The 22,385-nt window shown below is 40.4% G+C and overlaps 4 protein-coding genes across 5 annotated transcripts in view; all 4 read right to left on the bottom strand.

Annotated features, from left to right (window-relative positions):
• LOC135334204 (uncharacterized) overlaps window positions 1-22,385 on the bottom strand; it is a gene marked incomplete in the record, with an annotated part of 688,739 nt that overhangs the window by 302,605 nt on the left and 363,749 nt on the right.
• LOC135334400 (putative leucine-rich repeat-containing protein DDB_G0290503) overlaps window positions 1-22,385 on the bottom strand; it is a 65,027-nt gene that overhangs the window by 40,902 nt on the left and 1,740 nt on the right. The window contains exons 4-7 of one of the 2 annotated variants that reach the window (XM_064529576.1): window positions 20,695-21,339; window positions 19,925-20,026; window positions 15,310-15,393; window positions 15,012-15,134 (exon numbers count right to left, since the gene is read on the bottom strand). In XM_064529576.1, the coding sequence (XP_064385646.1) occupies window positions 15,012-15,134; window positions 15,310-15,393; window positions 19,925-20,026; window positions 20,695-21,339 (954 nt within the window). The remainder of the gene's footprint in view (window positions 1-15,011; window positions 15,135-15,309; window positions 15,394-19,924; window positions 20,027-20,694; window positions 21,340-22,385) is intronic. The other variant, XM_064529581.1, reaches the window with a different exon arrangement.
• On the bottom strand, window positions 328-10,938 carry LOC135336237 (uncharacterized). Its single transcript, XM_064531992.1, has 6 exons — window positions 10,674-10,938; window positions 2,116-2,184; window positions 2,010-2,051; window positions 1,897-1,938; window positions 602-1,531; window positions 328-429 (listed from the first exon to the last, which is right to left on the bottom strand). The coding sequence occupies exons 1-6, from the start codon at window positions 10,827-10,829 to the stop codon at window positions 373-375; spliced, it is 1,296 nt and encodes a 431-aa protein (XP_064388062.1). The 5' UTR covers window positions 10,830-10,938; the 3' UTR covers window positions 328-372.
• On the bottom strand, window positions 10,904-13,837 carry LOC135336929 (uncharacterized). Its single transcript, XM_064532806.1, has 2 exons — window positions 13,820-13,837; window positions 10,904-11,530 (listed from the first exon to the last, which is right to left on the bottom strand). Exons 1-2 carry the CDS (start codon window positions 13,820-13,822, stop codon window positions 10,904-10,906), a joined length of 630 nt encoding a protein of 209 aa, XP_064388876.1. The 5' UTR covers window positions 13,823-13,837.

The following is a 22,385-nucleotide window of genomic DNA, read 5'->3' as shown; positions in this document are numbered from 1 at the left end:
AATATTTCCTGGCCTACCCTGGCTAAAATTTGCTGACAAAGAATAAGCAAAACAAGAGGAATAGTAGCCACAGGCATGCATGCGTATGCATGTGAAGAGGAGGCCAGCAATAACGAAAGATAGCGAGTAGTGATCAGATACATATCAGAGTGACAAGGGGAACTCCCAGGGGAGTTTTTCTGTGAAGATTTACGGGATCCAAATTAGGTAACATGCATGAGGGTATTGTAAACATAGCCTCGAGTGCAGGCCGCAAAACACAATCAAAAAAAAATACATGTACACAATAAAAAAAAATTAGGAACACTATAATTAACACACACATAATAATTACAATCTTGCACACCTCTAGCTGATCATACAAAATCACAGTCATTGCTGTCCCTGGCTGAGACGCCTTGGAAGTGGTATGGGTGGAGTCGTGGGTATCTGAGTGAGAATTGGAGCACACAGTCATATAATTATAAACACATGTTCACTTCATGTGCGTATTCAAGCTCCTGCCGCTGATAATAAGTTCAAATGCAAACCATAAATATTCCATCGCTACATGTATATACTAGCTTATAATTAACGAAAGTGCTATTCATACGCAACTCACACATTTTCTTCGCATTTCAATAGTATCCACAAATGGTTTTGGGAACTGCTGTGCAAAGCGAATCAGAGTTGAGTTGAGCTCTTGAGATAATGGTCGCCTTTGAGGATCATCTTGAAGACAACGGCACATTAATTGTCTCATTGGATCTTCTGGAGATAGTTTACTGATCCATTTCATTCGTTTCTGTACCTGAATTTCCTTTCGTTGAACGCCAGTGACTGTAAAAGGAACCTCATATGGCTTCGGGTATTTTTGAGTTAACACAAAGAGCATGATTACACCAAACGAGAATATATCCAGAGCATAGCCGTACGTAGGGATTTCGGTTAGTGCCTCAGGGGGCATGTAGTCAGGATTACCAGGAGCCGTGGTTTGTTTAGTACCACAAACTTGAATGATTTTTGAAACGCCCAGGTCAGCAATCTTAGCGTGGAAGCTCGTTGTGAGGAGAACATTTGGAGTGGTCAGATCCCGGTGAACAATACCTTGAGAATGAAGGTGGAGCAAGCCTTGGGAAACGTCTAGAAGAATCGAAATCTTCAACCACATTTCAATGTTGGGATAGCGATGTAAGCAGTCGTACAAATTCATGTACAGACGTTCCATAACTAGTGTGAGCTCTCTTCCGTAATCTCTCTGTGGCCCGTAGTACACACCCATGAACTGGACAATGTTGGGGTGGCGCATTCGACTCAGTAGCACACACTCGGAATAAAACTTCTCGTAAGCAGCTCGTTTGTCTTCTAAGCTCAGCTGCTCTACATTTCCATGACCAAGCAAAATGTCGTGAACTCGTTTAGCAATGCAGTTGATTCCATTCAGTTGAGTGGAGTGGATGGACCCATATGATCCAGATCCCTCTTGCTGCCCAAGGTAAAGGACTTGTGAGACACAGTAGGGAGCAAGTTCATCCTGCCTCCCGAGTCTAGCCTATGATGTGGATAAAAATTAACAGCATTATGTGTAGGCTATGGCACATACGTACGTTATACTGTATATAGCGGGTATAAAGTATGACGAAGTTATGACAAGTTTATGAAGGTCAAACTCAGCACAAATAGACTTTAGCAGCCTTTCTGCAGCATGCATGCATGCAATATTAAATAAATGTTCGCAGTAGATGCTTATAATCAGCGAAAACTACAAACGTTTAATTCTTCAACTATATACGGTACTTATTGTCCATTAGCTATATACATCATAATTATATGGCAGTAAACCTCTGAGGACGAGGGCGATTCCCCGAGGCCAAGATGGTTTACATATTACACATGATTCAGAAGCACTGTACTCACCTCCAAGCGTCCATTAGTTTCTTTCTGGTGCTCAATCTCAACCTAATTTAAAATACAGAATGAAAACTGCAAGTCTGCACAAACAACATGCTGTATATGCCACTTTTACTTGCCTCCAATTGATGGATGTGTTGCTTTTGGCTTCTAATGTTGCTCTGCAAATTAAATTGGAATGAGACTTTGTGCTATACAATGTAATTAATATTTCATTGGACTTACCGCTAGTCCTGATACGATACTTTGCCTATCAATAGCAGTTCTTTCTAGATAATTAATCCTTTCCCTATTCTGTAAAAAAATAAATAGTATAAGTTGAAGATATAATTTATACGTATACAGTAGAACCTCTGGCCCTTCATTATCCGGAATCTCATTCAATTTTCTTCAGAAAATGGGTGTTGCCTTAAATGCGCATCATGCACATTGCAGCTGTTACCATTGAGACAGGACTGCTATCTTCAGGGCCTGCTACACTATAGGCAGCTGCCTCACCAAAAATAACATTTGCTTAGAAGTTGTATGTTTTTGTGTACAAATCAAATCAAAAAGCTTGGAAGCCTCTATCGGCGTCCTAGAATCGAGGTTAATGTACTGGTTTATGCAACGAGGCAATTCATTGCCCATGCATGTATGCCCATTATATACATATATATAAGTACACATGTAACTATCCCAGCAATATTGCACTGCGTTTATTCCATTATACCGGGACTTGTTTTTAATATGTTTTGTGTGTTAAACGCTCTTTTCAGCGCAAAAGTTCAAAGGCTTATGCAGACACATCCTCCTGGAGGGAGCTATATACTTATTCGGCCAAAGGTAAAATTTTACACAAAACCAAGCTATAGTCTTACAGCTGACATTTATATTTTTATAGGCTAATATCTTAGAATACGATGCTCCCTCCCGGAGGAAATGTCTGCACAAGCGTTTAAACTACATAGCTACTGCACTATAAGAGCTGAAAGGAACGATTAGGAAATAAATAAAAAAGGTAAGTATAGCTATACTAATTTTTACACATAAACATACAATTAAAAAGCGTGGGCGGGGCTGCGTATCAGCAATAATTGAAGGTCCCAGTCCTTAATATAACTGCATGAGGTACCGTATTACTAGAATATTTTGCTGGTTAAAAACCTTTGCGAATGAGCCAAATCAGCAGAAAATTTGACCCTTTGCGATCTAACTATTGTGTTCTGACAAGGATTGTGTGTATTTATACTAGTTAGGTTTTGCGGATTTTATTGTTGCGGATTGACAACCATCGCAAAGTTCTCGCAAATGTTTGATGCTCCCAAAACATCCAGGACTACGGTAGTACAATACTTTGATGTCTGGCCACAATGAGCAAAAACATACGACATATTGGATATGTCGTATGTTTTTGGGAGTACAGTAGACTCTCACTATTCCGGCTCTTTGAAGTACGGCCACCTCAATATACCGGCCACCTCGATATACCGGCCATTTGGCTTGGCACGGAATGCTAGCTATATGTTTACTGCACAAAATGTACGGCCACTCGCTATTCCATATACCGGCCAGTGTTGGCTGTCCCAAACAAGGTTTTTCAATGTACGTGTATTATAGCCGGATATGACGTTTTGGGTGTGGTTTAGCAAATAGAATTTGGATTACAGAACATAATGATTCATATTATCCTCGAGACAAGAACCGCAAAATTAGTCATTAGATTCGAGGTAAGGTCGTTTTTAAGCCGCGGCAATTTCCCGAAATACAGCCACCTCGCTATTCCGGGCAAGCTGCATGCATGGTCCCAAGGGTGACCGGATTAACGAGAGTTTACTGTATTTTAGATATAGAAAATACCATCGCAATACATTTTGTACCAAATACACATACATTATACATGTAGAGTAAGTGACCGATCTTCGCCAGGCACCTATAATCGGCGGCTATTGCACGAAGCACAAGACGATTTTCTACAAAACTAACTGCATGGACTTACAGACGGGTATGAGAGAAACAGCTCCCAAAAAGTTGGAAAGAATAACTTGCTTGCAGACGGAATGGTGGTCACGCGAAGTGAGCTGCCGAATAGTTCAATTGTCGTCAGACCGACATCTATCTCCGTCTTTGCATACTCACCAAGCAACGAAACTACCAGAATTAACTATACTTCTTGGCATAACTCTAGCTAGTGAGCACTACTAGGGGGCAAAGCAGCAACAGCTGAATGTGAGCCCCACCCTGGTAGAGCATGACGAAAAACTGTCACGGAAGAATGCTGTTTGGCGCGATAAAGCTGTATTAAACTTGTTTAAGTGGTACATGGTGAGAATTAAGAAGTGGTGAGAATTAAGAAGTGGTGAGAAGTGAAGCTTGTGAACTTTTCCTCAAACTTAAAGTGGCTGGTTGTCTGTACACAGCGTCCAGGTAAAACACATCACCATCACCATACGTAGCAATGACTGCCGAGTATCTCCCTTTATGTTGACCCTCCACTTTGAATTTCACAGATATTTTAGTGACCTCTTACCCGAGCTGTTCCCTCCCAACAAACTTAACACTCAGTTGCAGGTAATAATTATTAATGCACAACTTTGGTAAATAAAGCTTGCGCTCTATAAATTGCCACAGGCGCAAGGCCCTATGGTCAGTGATCCTCTCTACTCAACAGTTGTTGAGCTAGAGCTAGGGGTACAGTACAGCCCAGAAGGTAGTCTAGGTTATCATAATATTGAAAGTTGGGTAGGTGGCAGGAGTAAAGTGTATCCAAATAGAGAAATGTAATTAAGCCTAAAGTGGGTGTGGTTGTACATATATAATTATGTGTGTGTTGATTCTGTACATGCGCAATCTCAAATTTCGTCTGCTGTGCCTGCAGTGTCGGCTGTGCCTGCTGTGTCTGTTGTGTCCTCTGTGTCTGTTGTGTCCTCTGTGTCGGTTGTGTCCTCTCACGGTGTCTGCTGTGTCGTCTGTGTTTGCTGTCAGTGTCTGCTGTGCCTGCTGTGTCCTCTGTGTCTGCTGTGTCCTCTGTGTCCTCTGTGCCTGCTGTGTCTGTTGTGTCCTCTGTGTCGGTTGTGTCGTCTGTGTTTGCTGTCAGTGTCTGTTGTGCCTGCTGTGTCCTCTGTGCCTGTTGTGTCCTCTGTGCCTGCCGTGTGCCTGCTGTGTCGGTTGTGTCCTCTGTGTCTGCAGTACAAGTTGCAATACCACAGCTCTGGTTAGCATTATCCTGGTTAGTGATGCATCACTGTATGAGTTTTGCAGCTCAAAGAAAAAACAGGTAGGTTGAACTGAGTCGGAGTGACTATATTAATGTTACTGTTTTTATAGAGCCTGTTTACTCCCTACACTGAGGGATCATAGTCCACTAAGAGACCGAATCTTAACTAGAACGGCTGCAGGCTGCGTTGAACCACCATTAACTTATACCGACAATGAAAGATCCAGCACATATAGACAGTGGTCTGATATATCTATGCGGGAGGCAATGGAAGCTGTTTATAGTGGTATGAGTGTCTCCAAAGCCTCTGAACTCTATGGGATTCTCCGAACAATCCTAAATGACCATAAATTGGGAAAAATATTACCTGGTGTGAGGCCAGGTCCTCGACCGTTACTGTCTTCATCAGAAGAAAGAGACCTTGTTAAGTTTCTGCTCACTTCTGCCGATATTGGCTATGGCCGCACAAAAAAAGATGTTTTTAACATTGTGTCTCGATTGCTAGCTCGTAAAGGTGTGCAGTGTAGTGTGACTAACGGGTGGTGGAACAAATTCATCTGTCGTCACCCCCTTTTGGTTAGCCGAACTCCTGCAACACTATCAGTTTCTAGAGCCAGAGCATCTACCAAAGAATGCATTGATAGTTACTTCGATCTTTTGAAGACCCTTCAAGAAACAGGACTTGCTAATTATCCAGCTCTCTATTTTAATATGGATGAAACTGGCTTTGCTTTTGATCCCAAGTCAAATAAACTATTCATATTCGTGGAGAGAAGAATGCCTTTTGTATTTCCAGTGGATCTAAGGCGCAAGTCACAGTCATTGCTTGTGTCAGTGCTACTGGCCAAGCGATCCCACCTTTGATCGTTTGGAAAAGAAAAACGGTGGTCCTCGAAATGGCAACTGGGGAAATACCAGGAACTGTTTATGGATTTTCAAAGAATGGGTGGACAAACAGTACTATTTTTGACTCATGGTTTAGAAAACTATTTTTGAGATATGCTCCTGCAAGCAGACCTATAATTCTGTTCATGGATGGTCATACTTCTCATTATTTCTCTGACACCGTTGCTTTTGCTGCTGAAAATGTGGGTTATACTCTTTTTGCTGCCACCAAACACAACTCATTTAACCCAGCCACTGGACAAGGGGGTTTTTGGTCCGTTTAAACAACATTGGAAAAGAGTTTGTCATGACTTTAAAACCACCCACCCTGGGAAAGTCATTTGTGACTACAACTTTGGGAGGCTCTTTAGTAAAGCTTGGTTGGAGTCCATGACCACCAGCAACATTGTTGCTGGTTTTCATACCACTGGTATTATCCAGTCAATCGTGATGCTATTCAACTGCCAGGACAGTGTGATTTTGCCGACAAATGCATTGAACCCATTGTTGAATATACACCGTTCAAACGTTATCCACAAAATACTGTTCATACCTCAAGTAGTCTAAAGGCTGCAAAGTCATTCACTATCTCACGGCCAAGCGCTCTTCGAGATATTGCTGACATTAAAACGCCAGAATTCAAGACAAAACGTATAAAGGCTCCTGAAGAGCAGGTTGTTACTAGTTCTGTGTTTCCAGATCCTCCAGCCAACGTTTATGGAATAAGGGGAGGTGCTGACAAGGCCATCAAATGTAAATATAATTATATATTTTTCGTCTATAGCTCATTTTTACCCCCATGCAGATGCGTCTGTCGAGTGTTTTGTTTGCAAAACGAAAACAATTGTCACATTCAAGCCTTGTGGGCATTCTGTACTTTGTGAAGCATGTGCAAAACGAGTCAAGAAATGTCCCACCTGCAAGGTATTACTGTATTGTACATTACTGTATGTTACTGCATTTACAACTAGAAACTTGTTAAGAGCTTTGCAGCCATGTGTTTGATGTGCAATGAAGCTCACACCTTGTATCCAGTTGAACCTTGCGGTCATTTGTTTTGCTCAGGTACGTGCGTATATACTGTTACGTGTATGTACGTGAGTATCATGTGTTAACCTCTATAGACTGCTCCAGAAGAATGAAATCCTGTTGAATGTAAAACTATACAATTCTACGCAGCTGTACGTCCGCTTTATTTAGTATTAATCTTTCATCTACAGCTTATACATGCGATTGTATGTTATAATACTTCAATGAATGTTCTTACACAGTGTTACAATGTTACTGTGTTTATTACCATAATTATAGTTACTACTGGTGTTCACCCTTCTGAAGACAGTGACCCCCCTGTATCAGAGTCTGAAGGAGCTACCGTAAATTCCAAGGGTAGCAGCAAGAAGAATCAAGGTGGTATATGGATGTTAATTAAAATTAATTACACCAGATGAAAGTATCCTTATTGCCTTAGAATCTGACCTCCCTCTACGTAACTCTAGAGGAGAGTCCAAGAAGGCTAAGCACAGTGACCCCTCTGTACCCAATTCTAGAGGAACTGTACGGCTAAAGAAGAAGCACAGCAAGACAAGTGGTATGTCATATAACTATGTCACATAGTATACAATAATATATAGTATACAACATGAAAGTATCTTTATTGGCTTAGACAGTGTATCCCCTCTTCCCAAGTCTAAAGCTACTTTGAAGTACAGTAAGGGGAATCAGACTGTATCCATCACCTATGTATATACATATGACTTTGTACATGCATACTTGCACGTGATTGTTTGTTAGTTAATACTACGCCAATGGTTAATTAGACTGTACAGTGCTTTTCATTACCACAGGTCACAACGACAGTGTTCCTCCTCTTGAGTCTGTTCCTTTGTTTTCGGTTGGCAGTGGTGTTGAAATAAATGAACATACACCTCAGAGGAAAGGTAGTAACATGCACCTCCATAGATTTCTACTTATAAATGTATAATATTATTATTGGTTAACTGAAGGTAGTAGACTGCATACTCCATCTACAAGGCTTCAAGATTCAATATACAGTACGTTTTAATAATTATTGCAAAAGGATGATCCTCTTTTCTTCTCAGGTTGGAGAGATTTATCCACGTTTTCCCTGCCTGAGATTAACATGGATAGTCAGTCTGAAGGTATTTTACGTTATATAAGCATGTAATGTAGAGTGGTGATTGTACACGGATCTTTCATTTACTCAATATTCTTTTACACGTGCATCAAATGATCACTATAGCCTATCGTTTGACGTCGACTCACTACCTGACAACCCTGAATTACGTTCTTGGGTGAATGATCTTGGCTTGTCAATCGCCGACGAACTAACATTGATACATGAAAATATCTCATTTTCAAGGGTGTGACGTCCCTCCCCCCAAGAAAGGTGCTATCCAGAAAACTTCTGGAGGTGGTACGTTAAATGCAGTTACACAAGATGAATGTATTCCTTTTGCTCTAGACTCTGAAGATCACCCTCCTAACGATAGCGACGTTGTGCATGTGCCCGTGAAGTTCCACAGTAAACTTAATCTCAGAGGTAATAAGTTAATTATTATTATATGTAATTTTACGAGATGAAATTCCTTAGGCTCTGATCTTCACCTGGACGCCGCAGCTGCTGTGAAGTCCAAGTCCAAGAAGGGTACGCAAAGCCAACGGAATCTCAGAGGTGATTATTATTATTGCACGTAATTACACCAGATGAAAATATCTCATTTTCAAGAGTGTGACGTCCCTCCCCCCAAGAAAGGTGCTAGCCAGAAAACTTCTTGAGGTGGTACGTTAAATGCAGTTATACACAAGATGAATGTATTCCTTTTGCTCTAGACTCTGAAGATCACTCTCCTAACGATAGCGATGTTGTGCATGTACCCGTGAAGTTCCACAGTAAACTTAATCTCAGAGGTAATAAGTTAATTATTATTGTACGTAATTTTACGAGATGAAATTATTACCTTAGGCTCTGATCTTCACCCGGACGCCGCAGCTGCTGTAAAGTCCAAGTCCAAGAAGGGTACGCAAAGCCAACGGAATCTCAGAGGTGATTATTTATTATTGCACGTAATTACACCAGATGAAAATATCTCATTTTCAAGAGTGTGACGTCCCTCCCCCCAAGAAAGGTGCTAGCCAGAAAACTTCTGGAGGTGGTACGTTAAATGCAGTTATACACAAGATGAATGTATTCCTTTTGCTCTAGACTCTGAAGATCACCCTCCTAACGGTAGCGACGTTGTGCATGTACCCGTGAAGTTCCACAGTAAACTTAATCTCAGAGGTAATAAGTTAATTATTATTATATGTAATTTTACGAGATGAAACTATACCTTAGGCTCTGATCTTCACCCGGACGCCGCAGCTGCTGTGAAGTCCAAGTCCAAGAAGGGTACGCAAAGCCAACGGAATCTCAGAGGTGATTATTATTATTGCACGTAATTATGAAAATAATTATTGCGGCCTTATAGGCTCTGATCTTCACCCTTCTCAAGATAGCAACCCCCCTGTTGAAATACCTGTACAAGAAGGGGCTGCTGTGAAGTCCAAGAGGAACAGCACTAGCAGCAAGCCTGAGGGTAACTAATATTGGTGTAGTAACTGATAAAAAAAATCAACCTGTAATTTACAATAGGTGGTTTTCTGGAAAGCAAGCTGCATGTGCTCAGACAAAGGTGAGCAGGCATGCTGCATATCCCAGATTCACTTATTTTTGTCTATTTATTATATAGAAAGTGACAAACCTTCTGGAGAGTGTGGAGTGGAGAATTGGGACACACCTTTTGTTCAGTAGATTATTTAGTATCAATTAACTTTTTGCAAGTATTTTTTTAAGTATTTTTCATGGTGCAATTATTGCTGAGTCAGCATTCTTCCGTGACAGTTTTTCGTCATGCTCTACCAGGGTGGGGCTCACATTCAGCTGTTGCTGCTTTTTGCCCCCTAGTAGTGCTCACTAGCTAGAGTTATGCCAAGAAGTATAGTTAGTTCTGGTAGTTTCGTTGCTTGGTGAGTATGCAAAGACGGAGATAGATGTCGGTCTGACGACAATTGAACTATTCGGCAGCTCACTTCGCGTGACCACCATTCCGTCTGCAAGTAAGTTATTCTTTCCAACTTTTGGGAGCTGTTTCTCTCATACCCGTCTGTAAGTCCATGCAGTTAGTTTTGTAGAAAATCGTCTTGTGCTTTGTGCAATAGCTGCCGATTATAGGTGCCTGGCGAAGATAGGTCACTTACTCTACCGTATAACGGGCGCTGTTTTTGTGGGTTAGCAATCCTACACGAAAATTTAAATTCCACGAAAATAGTTCGTGCATTTTATAAAGATAAAGGCGCGGGCCTGGTAGTACTTCCAGTAAGCAGTTAACACACGAAATTTATGCTTTTAGAGGCATTCTACGAAGTTTAAGTGCCTAGAAAATTTCGCGCCATAATTATATAATAGTTATAGACTGAATCCAAGGTCTCTATGGGATTATGAGACCTCGAGGGCCCGAGGCTGTAGCCTCGTATATCCTACAGCTGTTGACCAATTAGTGGTGACGTAAGTGTGGTATAAGTACATATAATGGACCTCTGTAGAAGACCTCTGCTGAGGTCTCTAAGTTAAATAAGGGACCTCTCAGTAACCAATCAGATTGCACCATTTGTGACAAGCATTTTCTAAACGGTATTTTTATACCTGATCCTGATAGTCTATTTCCATGGTTTTAAGGAGCTCTTGACAACGCTGCAGCTCCTGCTGTGTCTTCAGTAGTTTAGTGTTGGCCTCCTCTACTTTAGCTTTGAAACTATCCGTCTGTTTCTTGTACTGCTTCACTTGAGCCGTCTTTGCCATGACCTCATCGTGAAGATGTTCGGTGTCAGCAAGGGACACTTCCAGCCTCTGGCGAGCATCTTGTAGTTCTTCTGCTATCCTGTTGCCATTTTGTGTTCTTTGGCAGCAAGATCTTGTGCCAATGCTGCACCGTGGTTTCTCTCACGAGTCAATTGATCATCAACAGATACCTTTTCATTAGCCAATATTTCGAGCTTTTTCAGTTTACTATCTCTATCTTGAGTGACACTTTCGAGTTGTTCATTTAAGCTAATTTTCATAGCAGCGGCCATCTGAGCTTTGTCTTGGGTCTTAGCAAATTCATTCTTTAGTTCATCAACTTCTTGTACTATCTTAGCTTCTCTGCGTTCGTACGTTGCTTCAGCTGTTTGCAGTTGTCGCTGTAACTTAGACGATTCTGTTCTTAAGTGCTCCATCTGAGCCATTAATTGAGTGTTCTCTCTTCTAATCATCTTGATTTCTTGTAACTTTGTACCTAGATTTAGCTCAGAGTCTTTCTCACTTTGTATCATTTGTTTTGCTATATGTTGTTTTTCAGCGACAGTGGTCTTTAGTTTGGCTATCACAGCTTGTTTCTCTCGTTTCTCTGTCCCAGCTTCTGCCTTACAGTCTCTGAGTTGATCAGACAGTGCATCCTTTGTACCGACAGCTTGTGCTCGAGCAGCACGTTCTTCTTCAAAGTCTTGTCTGTATTGAAATGCCTGGATAAAAAAAATGTCAGGAGAAATCATCTAGTCTGATAAGACTTAATGATTCATGAAATTGCTATTATGTATATCATTCAACTATACATTTACATTGAGTGCCCTCTCCCCTATACAAAATTAATGTACTATACGTACTATGGTACAACTATTACATGTAATAGTTGTACCATACATGTATTTAATAGTTGTACCATGGAGATACTGATGACTATCACATGTGTGTGCCTATAGTAGTAACTGTCACTCGTGCCTTGCGACAAAGAAAAAAGACTCTAGAACACCAGGAGAGCTTGCAGAAGGCTACTTTTGTAGAGAACATGCAGACAAGAAAAACGTTGCAACCAGCAACCCGTTTTGAAAATAGGTAGTTCTGAAGGATAAACAGCGTGTGCTTGGTTTCTAGTATATCAGAAGAAAAGTGTGACAACCGTTTTGAAGCAAACACGACTTACAAGAGCCTGAAGAGGCGGTGTAGTACGCTTCTACATGCATGTACAATTCTCCGCTCAAGAACTGAGCACTCACTCCCAACACTGATGCCTGTTAGATGCATTAAATATGACTGCTAAACTGAACACTGACAACTTCCTGACCCTCAGCCTCAATGCAAAAGAGCGAAGAAATGATACAGAGCATCAGAGAACATGAAAAGAGACTTATAAATATTGCATTGCATGATTATAATATTATGTGTAAATTATTGTTCTCTCACTGCTGAAAAACATTTCATTCCAAATAAGAATCACTTCCTAGTGTGCAATAACAAGTGTGCAATAATACTTCCGAGTTCGCGAATATCTGCACACTTGCATGGTGAGTCGCTTCCTGTGCAATTTGAATGTAAAACGCTGATGTCAGCACTTGTTGTATAACCAAGCCTTTTGCTATTAATTTCCACACACATTGGGGTTGTGGAGTCAGCAAAATTTCACATTTATACAAGCTCTCAACAATGAAACTGTTTCTTATTATACCACTGTGCAACCTGCTTATCCTCTTTCCAATAATAGGGTGTCATGTGATGATTATACAGCCAGCTATATACATGGATTAATTGAGCATGTGCAACATTTCAAGTGCAAAGTGTCTTTAGCTGAGTGCCATGCATGCATCCCGAGTGCCAGTGTTATAACTAGTTTATATCCCGAGGGCATAGCAACATAACACTGTCTTATAGTAACACAATATAAAAACTGCACAAAAAGATGACAGAGAGAACTCTAGACACAGTTCCATCTCTTCTCTCTTCTAGACGCCAGTATCTGCAGCGTATAAGACCGACGAATGCATGGCTTGACACAAAATTGTTTGAGTTCCAACGCTGAAACCAGTACCACAGCAAAACAGCCCCACCTCACTTACTACTGCATGCTGCAAAGAAACAGCCCCACCCCACTATACTCAGTGTAACTGCTGCTCGAACAGCCCTCCACGATGGTCTATCTTCGGCATCACAGCCAAGCCAAAGAAGCTCGCCTCTATATATACTACTGCAAAACAGCTCAAGCCCCGAGCAAAAAGAGCCACTTCTAGTGCTATGGTGAAACAGAATTGATATGCATCACGAGGTCGAGAGGACTAGGTCCTGGAGCACAGAATCTTCCACAAAATGAACCTTGGACAATCTTAAAACCTGCATGGTTGCAAAGAAGAAACTCCAGCAGTGCTGAACATTCCTGCATGGACTTACTTTGATACGTACTTGTTATTTCTCATGATAAATTAATAGTCCTTTTCAGATAAAGTATAGCAAGGAGTTACTATAATTGCCTGTGACATCACATCCGGGGTCCCATTTGGCCCCACCCAGCAGCATTTTGTGCACAACTCATTGCATGCAGTAGTTGGGCGTGGCCCCACCCTGGACGCGAACGTAGGGTTGGGCACCACTGCAATGTCAGGTTTGTTCCACTGGCACTTAGCTTTAGGGTATGGCTAAGCATGAAATGATTAATTCCAAGTGGGCGGTAACCGCAAAGCTCAGTTAGAATGCTACTGCAGGAGTCATTTTTGCATACCACTAGCTCTAACTGACCTGGCGTGTTCCTGGATCAAGCTGGCTTGTCTGCTATTGTTGCATTTTGATTTAACTAAAGAGAATTACTAGTTACTGACTCGTTCATTAATGAGCCACGCCTTCACACTTGAACTCTGCAATCTGATTGGGCTGCAAATTTTTTGCAGCTGGCAGTGGTGCCCAACCCTACGTTCGCGTCCAGGGTGGGGCCACGCCCAACTATGCATGCAGTGCTTATTATAAGGATTTAGAACATAATGTCCTACCATATAGCTGTGGAGCCATCCATCAAAATGCTTACAAGTTTTTTCCTTGAGTGACTCAACAAGATGGTTCTTCTATGCTGCTTGGCACAGTCATTTCTTCTGTTTGCACCTTTCAAAAGTAGCAATACTAACTAGATTCCTGCTCCTTCTAGCCTTCAGAGCTATCAGAACCAGAAGTATAGTACAAGACTTAAAGAACGGAGCTACAAAACTATTACTAGCACCAAAATATCGACCAACCAATTTGTCAAAGCATAATAAGGACTGCATTGTGAAATCAATCCTCTGTAACTTCCCTATGCTACATTTCCTGTTCTTTTTACATGAAATTTCAAACTGTGTGCTATTGCATAGTGAAAAAATTTTTGGCAAAGTGAACGTCTTGAGATAGCCACCACTAGAAAAGAATCACTTTCGACAGAAAAACCTGTCAGATAAGAGTAAAGGTTGGCTGCAAACTTTGCTTTTACTTGTTTTATAGAGGATGGTATGCACTCTCTATATGAAAAAAGAGATACATGTGCTATGGCATCCAGATGAGCAGGCTTAGATAAACAACAAACAAACTGAACGACTACAATATACCTGTGGGCTGCCCACGCACGCCTCGGGTAATTATACAAGGATACATCAAATAAATAAAAGACTTTCTTCAAATTTTGCCAACTCAAGCTCTTCCTTAAGCTCCATTATCTTGTCTTGTAGCTGATCATTTTCATCAGTCTTGGAGACTGTTATATCGGCTAGTTGTGTGAGATCCACTTTGCTTTTTTGGGACTTATCCAACTGTCCCTCGTAGATGTGTTTAGAAGTGCGCAACTCGACATTTTGTAGAGCCAAAACATCACGTTCTTCATTGGACTCCCTTAATCTTCTCTTCAGCGATAGATTCGCTTTACCAAGCTCAGTGACTCTGTTGTTGAGTCTCTCCACTTTTTTGTCATGTTCTTTAACATCAATCTGTAGAGAAATTTATATAATTATATACATTTCTAATTATACATTTACAAAAACGTACATCTGGAATGCAAAACTCAACTATACAATATTATAGAGTGTACATGTATAATTATTATGTTACAACGTATAACATGGCACGATCTCTGTAGAGTACGATGCATGCATGTCTAAATGCACAGGGAGGAAGTCAATGCACAACAAGACGTAACTTCAATTAATGCACTCATCATACCTTATACAGATTCACTTCAGCCGTGAGTATCTGTATCTCTTGTAGATCTTCTTCTGCTCCCACTCGATGAGTTGATTTATCTTTCAGAGATGACAAAACACTTTGGGACCTTGCAAAGTCTCTCTATATAGGGATATAGAGTGATACAACAACAATGATCAATTAATGCTTACTGCCATTGAATCAGCCAACATTTTTACGGTCATGTACATGTATACTATTATAAGTCTGGAGCTACGGCCAGCACTGCCACATGCAGATTGTATAAACAATATACAATATACATGTATAATTATACCTTCACAGAATTATGATTTCTTTGCTCAGCCTCACACTTCTGCTTTAGAATATTCAAGTCATCTTCAACATCTGTCTTCAGTTTCTGAAACCAAGCAATGATACATGTATAAATATACAGCACTGAAGTGCTAACCCTCGGCTATTTTATTTCTCACAACCAAGCAGGTATAATGATACAGTGCGTACATGAACATGGAAGAGCCTAGCGGCAACTATATGTATGGAGGAAAATATGATTTGAACGCTATGACAAGGCTTTGAAAACGGTAGTGGTGCATGGTCAGACATACACTAAGACTATATATAGGATCACAGCAGAGTCAGCAGAAAGAAGCCTAAAATGTTATAAGGTATACCTAGCATGCATGCACTCGATCTGGGAGTCCTAGCTGGATCGTTATTTGGATCACAGCAGAGCAGGCTTAGAGTGTTACAACTAGCTGACATGCATGCAGTGGGACCGGAGTAGGCTCACAGTAGCCAGCAAAGAACCCTGCATGGAGTCTCTTCCCATGAAAACAAATAATAATATATCCATGTGGCTGTAATAGTGCCTCAAATTAAAGCCGCCTATATCTACTAATATATATATAGCTATGGCAAACTTGCAAGTCCAAGCTTCCTAGCTTTTATGAAGCTTTAACAGCAAAATCTGCCACTATTAAACCTAATAACTTTATGTGCATGTGAAGGCTATCCATGCTGTAAACATACCACTGTGGTATCCAGGTGAGTAGACTCATAAACTAAAGCACTAAAGTTTCATGGACTTAATTTTCGTATAGGATTGCTAACCCACGTAAACAGCAAAAATAAAGCCCTTCGAAAATTTCGCGCTATACGGTATATGCCACATGTTCACAATTGAAGAAAGCCAATTTAGGAATGTTTTAGGTGTACGTAGCTAGGTATATATAGACTGTGCTGGACCAAGATCAGACATAAGTTTCTCTTATGTGGATCTGTTTGCCTTTAACTCCCTTGATTTAATGCAGGGAACAACTAGTCTTATAATTATATGCACTGCCAGAGAAAGGGAACAACTAACACAAATCTGAGAACAAAGTCGTTCATCACCCAATTTTGTAGGGTTTGCTGAAACCAAGTACGGACTATACTGTACATTCTTATCATGCTTTAATCATACTCATGCATTAGTTCATTAACATTATTGTTGCCATGATAGGTAAAATTGTAATGAAAAATGCTCATACATGCATGTACTAATGAAAATACAATTATCATAATTATACGTAGCCATAAGTGTAAGCCTCGATTTTAAGCTGCGGGTGGGTGCGAGTGAAAACTCGCCGTTTGCAATTAAACACCCAGTCCTCTAAAAGCAGAAAAGGGTGGGCGTATTTTCGCGAGGGTACGGTGTTGCATACCCGGAAGTATTATTGCACACTAGGAATTGCGTCTTAATTGGAATGAAAAGCATTTTGGTTCTCATGCACAAATGCATGCAGATATCAATGTGTAGACTGCTATAGCTGTTCGTGGCAAGCAAGAGTTTCTAGTCACATTTTCTTTATTTTGATTTGTGAATTTGCAAAATAAAGCTTCGTTCTCGAGTTATAACAATCGATTCACTAAAGTTCAAACTTTAATCAAACAGCTCAGGTGCATTAAGGTTACGGTAAACCGTTTGCTCATTAATTATTCATGAGCTAGTGATCGTGAGCTGGAAGTCCAGCTGAAACGCAGTATACCGTAAACGTTGAAATTTTCGACGGGTGTTGAATATCGTTTTTTTCGTCCTTGGACTCAACGCACGAAATTAAATATATACGTGGGTGTACGTGTACGTGGTAGCCACACCTACGTTAATATAACGGACGAAAATTTATGCGCACGAAATTTAAGAATTGTGGGCCTAGTGCAGAAAGTGTGAAATTTTGATGCGTCGAAAATTTCAACGTTTACGGTAGTCATTTCATGGCTTGAATAGACATTTTTACTTGATAGCTTAGGTATATACAGTCTACTGTAGCTTCACTATAATTATGCAGGGTGACTCAAAGAGATATTTCGAAAAAAAAGGTTACTGAAAGCTCACAAGAGGCTGTTTTCCTTGGCTCTGACCGCTACTCTAAATGGAGTTAGTCTACATATTATTATTATTTTGTGAGAATTTCTTGGCCTGCTTCGAGTTGCCCTCTAGAATGGTAAGAAGCATTGTAAAAGAACAAGAACACAGGCTATAGAAGTGTTTTTGAACTTTTAAAAAGACTACTGTATAACAGTGCAACAACCAAAGAGAGTAGAACTTTTGATTTTTTACGTTTTTGTGAATATCTTCTAAACTAAATGTGATTGGATCAATTTGAGTGCATATTCATTTGTGACAACAATGAACATGCGCATATGCAGTCATTGAGTTAGCTCGTGTAGAAGTAGACAATTAGTGAAAAATAGCTGACCAGCTAGTAAACTCTGGCATTTTTTCTTCAGTTTGTAGATATAGATAGGAGCAAGAACTCTTCGAGCCGCCCCAGGAATATCATAAACTGCTGGTAGGTCACTGTTTAGTTCTTGTTAGACTCTTTCTCTCTCTAATATTTGACAACTAATGACCACAATATCTTTGTGCTTAATTTTTTGCCGTCTAGTTAGCGTACTAATAGCTAGCAAGCGCTGTAATAGTTACTTATGAGCAGTGCAACAGTATAGACACATAAATAATAGAAACAATGTCTTTCTTTCTCACAAAAACCAAAAATATGAATAATTAATGAGCAAACACTGCATCGTAACCTAAGGACTGGGGCCTTCAATTATTGCTGAATCTGCAAATTCTAAGCTCCGCCCACCATGGTTTTTGCCCACGCTTTTATTACTTCAACGTACTACCAAGGGCATGCAACTACAATCTATTGTCTAAAAATAGTAAAGAATTTATTGCACGTGCACTTTATACTCTAGACTAGCCTTGTTTTTACTCTATTCCCTATAGTGGGCGGTTGGCTAAATCATGGATAATGAAAGCACCATATAATTTATGGGTGCTGATGCCTCGGTGGAGGTGCCAAAACTACATAACATAAAGCTACTACAGTGGCGTATTTCTATAGGTGCTATTTTTTATATTTAGGAGAGATTATACTTACATGTATATCAAGTTGCACTATGTACTTTTTCCATTTAAAAAACTAGAGCCCCCCCATTGATAAATTGCTTCCTACGCCACTGTATATACACACAATGACATTATAATTTTACTGCATGCAGGCGGAATCCAGAATCACAGGAAAACCCGAAAAGTGGGTAATGATCGGCCAAGGTTGTTGTTTAAAACGATTGATGCCAAAAGTTCGAGTCTAAAATTTATAGCTGCGTCAGCAGAGCCTTGTAGTTCTCTTCTCACTCTTGCAGCTACTAATAGCTAGTGTTCTAGTGCAGAGCTAACTACTAAGTAGAGTATAGCAACACTCAGTGAACAAGTTTTGCTACGCACTCTTCTGAAAAGGCTGCTGCTGACAGCAATGGCCTCGCTTGCGCATGCGCACCGAGGCATAAATATAGTATATCCTACTGACTCATCAATAATACGACGCATACACAGCATACATTGTGAGTAGCATGCCCTCATCTCTTTATACGCCCTTGATACTACTCCGTTATCATTTTGCAATAAGGTTAGAAAAAACACCCTTTAGCTTGTAAGGGAATATATGACTTCCATTCCCACTTTGTTACACTGTTCTTGCCAGACTCCTGCGCAAATTATATCATAGTTACAGCGCTTCCTTCCATCGAGGTATCAAGTGCTTCATTTGTAGTGTTCTCCATATAAACCACAACAAATTGCATGGAAAACTTGTACCGTACAACGCAGAACAGTACGGGAAATTTCAACGCTTTTAATATGCTGTCAAAACGAACTATATATATACGAACAGGAACTAGTATAACTAGAGCACTAAAGTGCAAACCCTCGGCTGGTGACATGATAATAAAGAAACCAGAAGAGTGATAATGCAGTGCATGTAGCATGTATGACTAGACTAGCACAGCAACTCAAGAGCAATAAAACTAAACCAGACTTGGAGGCATGCTGAAACATTGAGTGGTACATGTCACAATAGACATGCACTGTGGACAGGGATGACAGCAAAGAAGCCTGGAGCTTAGACTTAAAGAGGTATGGCTCCTGCCAGGCTGGAGTATAGGATCCAGAGTCAGCCAAGGAGTATAGGATCCAGAGTCAGCCAACAACCAGTCACAATTTTAGCTTTCTACTATAATTATATTTGGTAAGGATCACTTCAGCTGCAACTACGTAATCAAGGCCACGTGTAGCTAGCTAGCTGCCAACGTGCAAGTTCAAGCTTCTTAGCTTTTGCTCGACAATGAAGCTTTAACATCAAAATCTGCCACTATTTAAATCAAGATATTGTTGTGTGAAGGCTATCTATGCTGTAAACGCAGCGCTGTGGCATCCAGGTGAGTAGATATACCTGTGACAAACAAACAAACAAACAAACAGACCAACATACTACTATACCCGTGGCCGCCCACGCGCGCCTCGGGTAATTATTGGCGGCTACTGTAAGCTACTAGTATAGCTATACTATAATTAATATATATATAAAGCATTCAGTTACATGTACCTTGAGGTCTCTAAGTTCTTCATTGCGCTCTATTATGATCTGATGGAGCTCACTAATTTTTGTTGCAGCTTCTGACAAATCCCTGACTATTCGAAGCTCTTCCTGTGTTAAAAAATATTTATATAACTAGTATACAATGTAAATAAAAGATTGTTTAAATAATTATAAAACAGAGCTTATAATTATTTTGCTGTGGGAACGGTTACACTTCAAGGTCGAAACATTTGTGTAGAGTGCTACGAAATCCATATACAGTGGAACCTCCATAAAACGGACACCATTGGGGAACAGCCGTTATAGAGAGGTGACCTCCTTGGGAGGTTTCGATTGCCAGCTATGTATTTTCTATGAGTCATTTCTTGCCAAATGAATCTTTGTGCTTTGCTAACTGCTTCTTTAGCTCATACAAGCTTTGAAAAGACTGTATAGAGACAAGCTACAGCATGTACACAGCCAGGTTTTCACGATTGTGCAAAAATCAATTCTATCTCAGCAATAATTTTCTGATAATTCTGGGTGTGGCTGTCCGTTCTGTCCATTGCTAAAGCTAGTTGGGGACTAGAAAGCTGCTCGTTATACGGAGTAGAGAGGTGGTCGCTCCTGAGAGGTTGCTTTACATTGAAGTCATTGTAGTTCAATCTGGACCTGAGCACTTGGCCGTTATATAGCGTGTGGTTGCTCTCCGGAGGTGGTCGTTAATGGAGGTTCCACTGTATTAAGTGGTATAATTTTACTGAACATGTAATACTGTTACAACATTACGTATATACCTGTGCTCCCGCAAGCTCTTTCTTGAGTTGTACCACAACAGTGCTCTGTGTTTTACTGTGTTCTTGTAACTGTTGTCGCTGAGACGCCACTTGTTGGAAAGTTTGCAACTGAATACTAAGAGACAGAATTTCTTTATCCTTTGTTCTGAGAGTTGCTTTCAGTTCTGCAATGGATGTAGACTCCTCATCTTCGTCAGCATCATTATCAACACTAGAAGTAGGGGGGAGGACAACTCGGCTGTCTCGTTGTGCTTTCAACTGGCGATCTTTCTCGTGGATTTTCTCTGTTAAATCATTCATTTTCCTGTCAAATCGCTGCTTCAATTCAACAATTTCTGTAACCTTCTCGAGATATTTGCTTCTAATATGTTGCAGCAGTTTGGTACTATCACCTTCATCACCAGCTTGAATACCGCCAGCAGAGGGTGGAGCTTGCTCAATAGCAATTTTGACGACTTCTTGAAGTTCTACATTTGATGCAGTTACTTTATTTAGCCTCTGAGTGAGGTCCTCCACTTGGGCTTGAAGATCTTTAGTTTGCTGGCGATGAGTTACAGCATCTTCTTCAGCTTTTTTAGTCACTTTCTCCAGCTCATCACGAAGTTTCTCAGCATCCGTTCTGTTGTCCTGTTGATCAACAAGCTCCTGCATAGTAATACAGTTACTGTATTATAACTAGAGCACTAGCTGAAGTGCTAACTCTTGGCTGTTGACATGAAAAAATACTTGATTAAACACCCATCTCATTTAAACGCCCATGGTAAAAGCTCTGTCTTTGTCAATAAACGCCTATCTTAAATAATCGCCCATGTATGGGCGTGGTACTGTGGGTAGCACATGGAAGTTCTAGGGCTGTCCCAATTATTCAAAAAAATTTGCCTATTATTCTTATTAGAATTTCTCAATTTTTTTCCCTTCCCAGATAATTACCCATTATTCTCATTGAAAAGCCAACATGAACATGAACCATAAATAGATCTATACAATATAAATGACATTGCAGCCATATAAAACTAAACAACTGACATGTGTACTGCACTTACATTAGATGTTATTGACCTCTATGACCTTTTAAACCTCTGACTCTACCTATTTTTTGAGCCTCACCTATTATTCACACAAAATTATTCTAGAATAAATGGAACCAGTTGCAAGCATGGGAGCATAGAATATAGATATATACTTTTTATCATGGCGGAGAGAGAGAGAGAGAGATACCAACACAGAGGGAGAAACACCACTCCTATGACTTAAGATTTAAGCTGAGAGCTGTGGCAGCAGCCAAAAAGAGCATAATAACTGCTGCTGTGCAAGAGTTCGGAGTAGACATGACCAATAAACACCCAATTCGAATAAGCGCCCGTCTCGTTTAAACGCCCCCTTTACAGACTTCGATATGAAATAAACGTCCGGGTGTTTAATCAAGTAAATACGGTACATGTACATGCATGTATAACCAGAGGAGTGTTTAGTCATAATTATGACCCGAAGAAGTACGCTAGTCACTATATTGATTCCACAGCGTCAAGTCCAAACATTTTCCAAATATAGATACTATCAATTACAATTATAGTATCTATGGTTCAGTTATACAAGCAGCAACGAACTTTTAACAGAGACCGGTAAAGGATCACTTCAACTGCAAATAATGATGCAGATTTAAGGTCACGTGTAGAGCTAGCCAACGTGCA

This window comes from Halichondria panicea, chromosome 1 (genome assembly GCF_963675165.1).
Source record: "Halichondria panicea chromosome 1, odHalPani1.1, whole genome shotgun sequence".
NCBI classification, from domain to species: Eukaryota; Metazoa; Porifera; class Demospongiae; order Suberitida; family Halichondriidae; genus Halichondria; species Halichondria panicea.
This window is presented reverse-complemented; position numbering and strand designations above follow the sequence as displayed.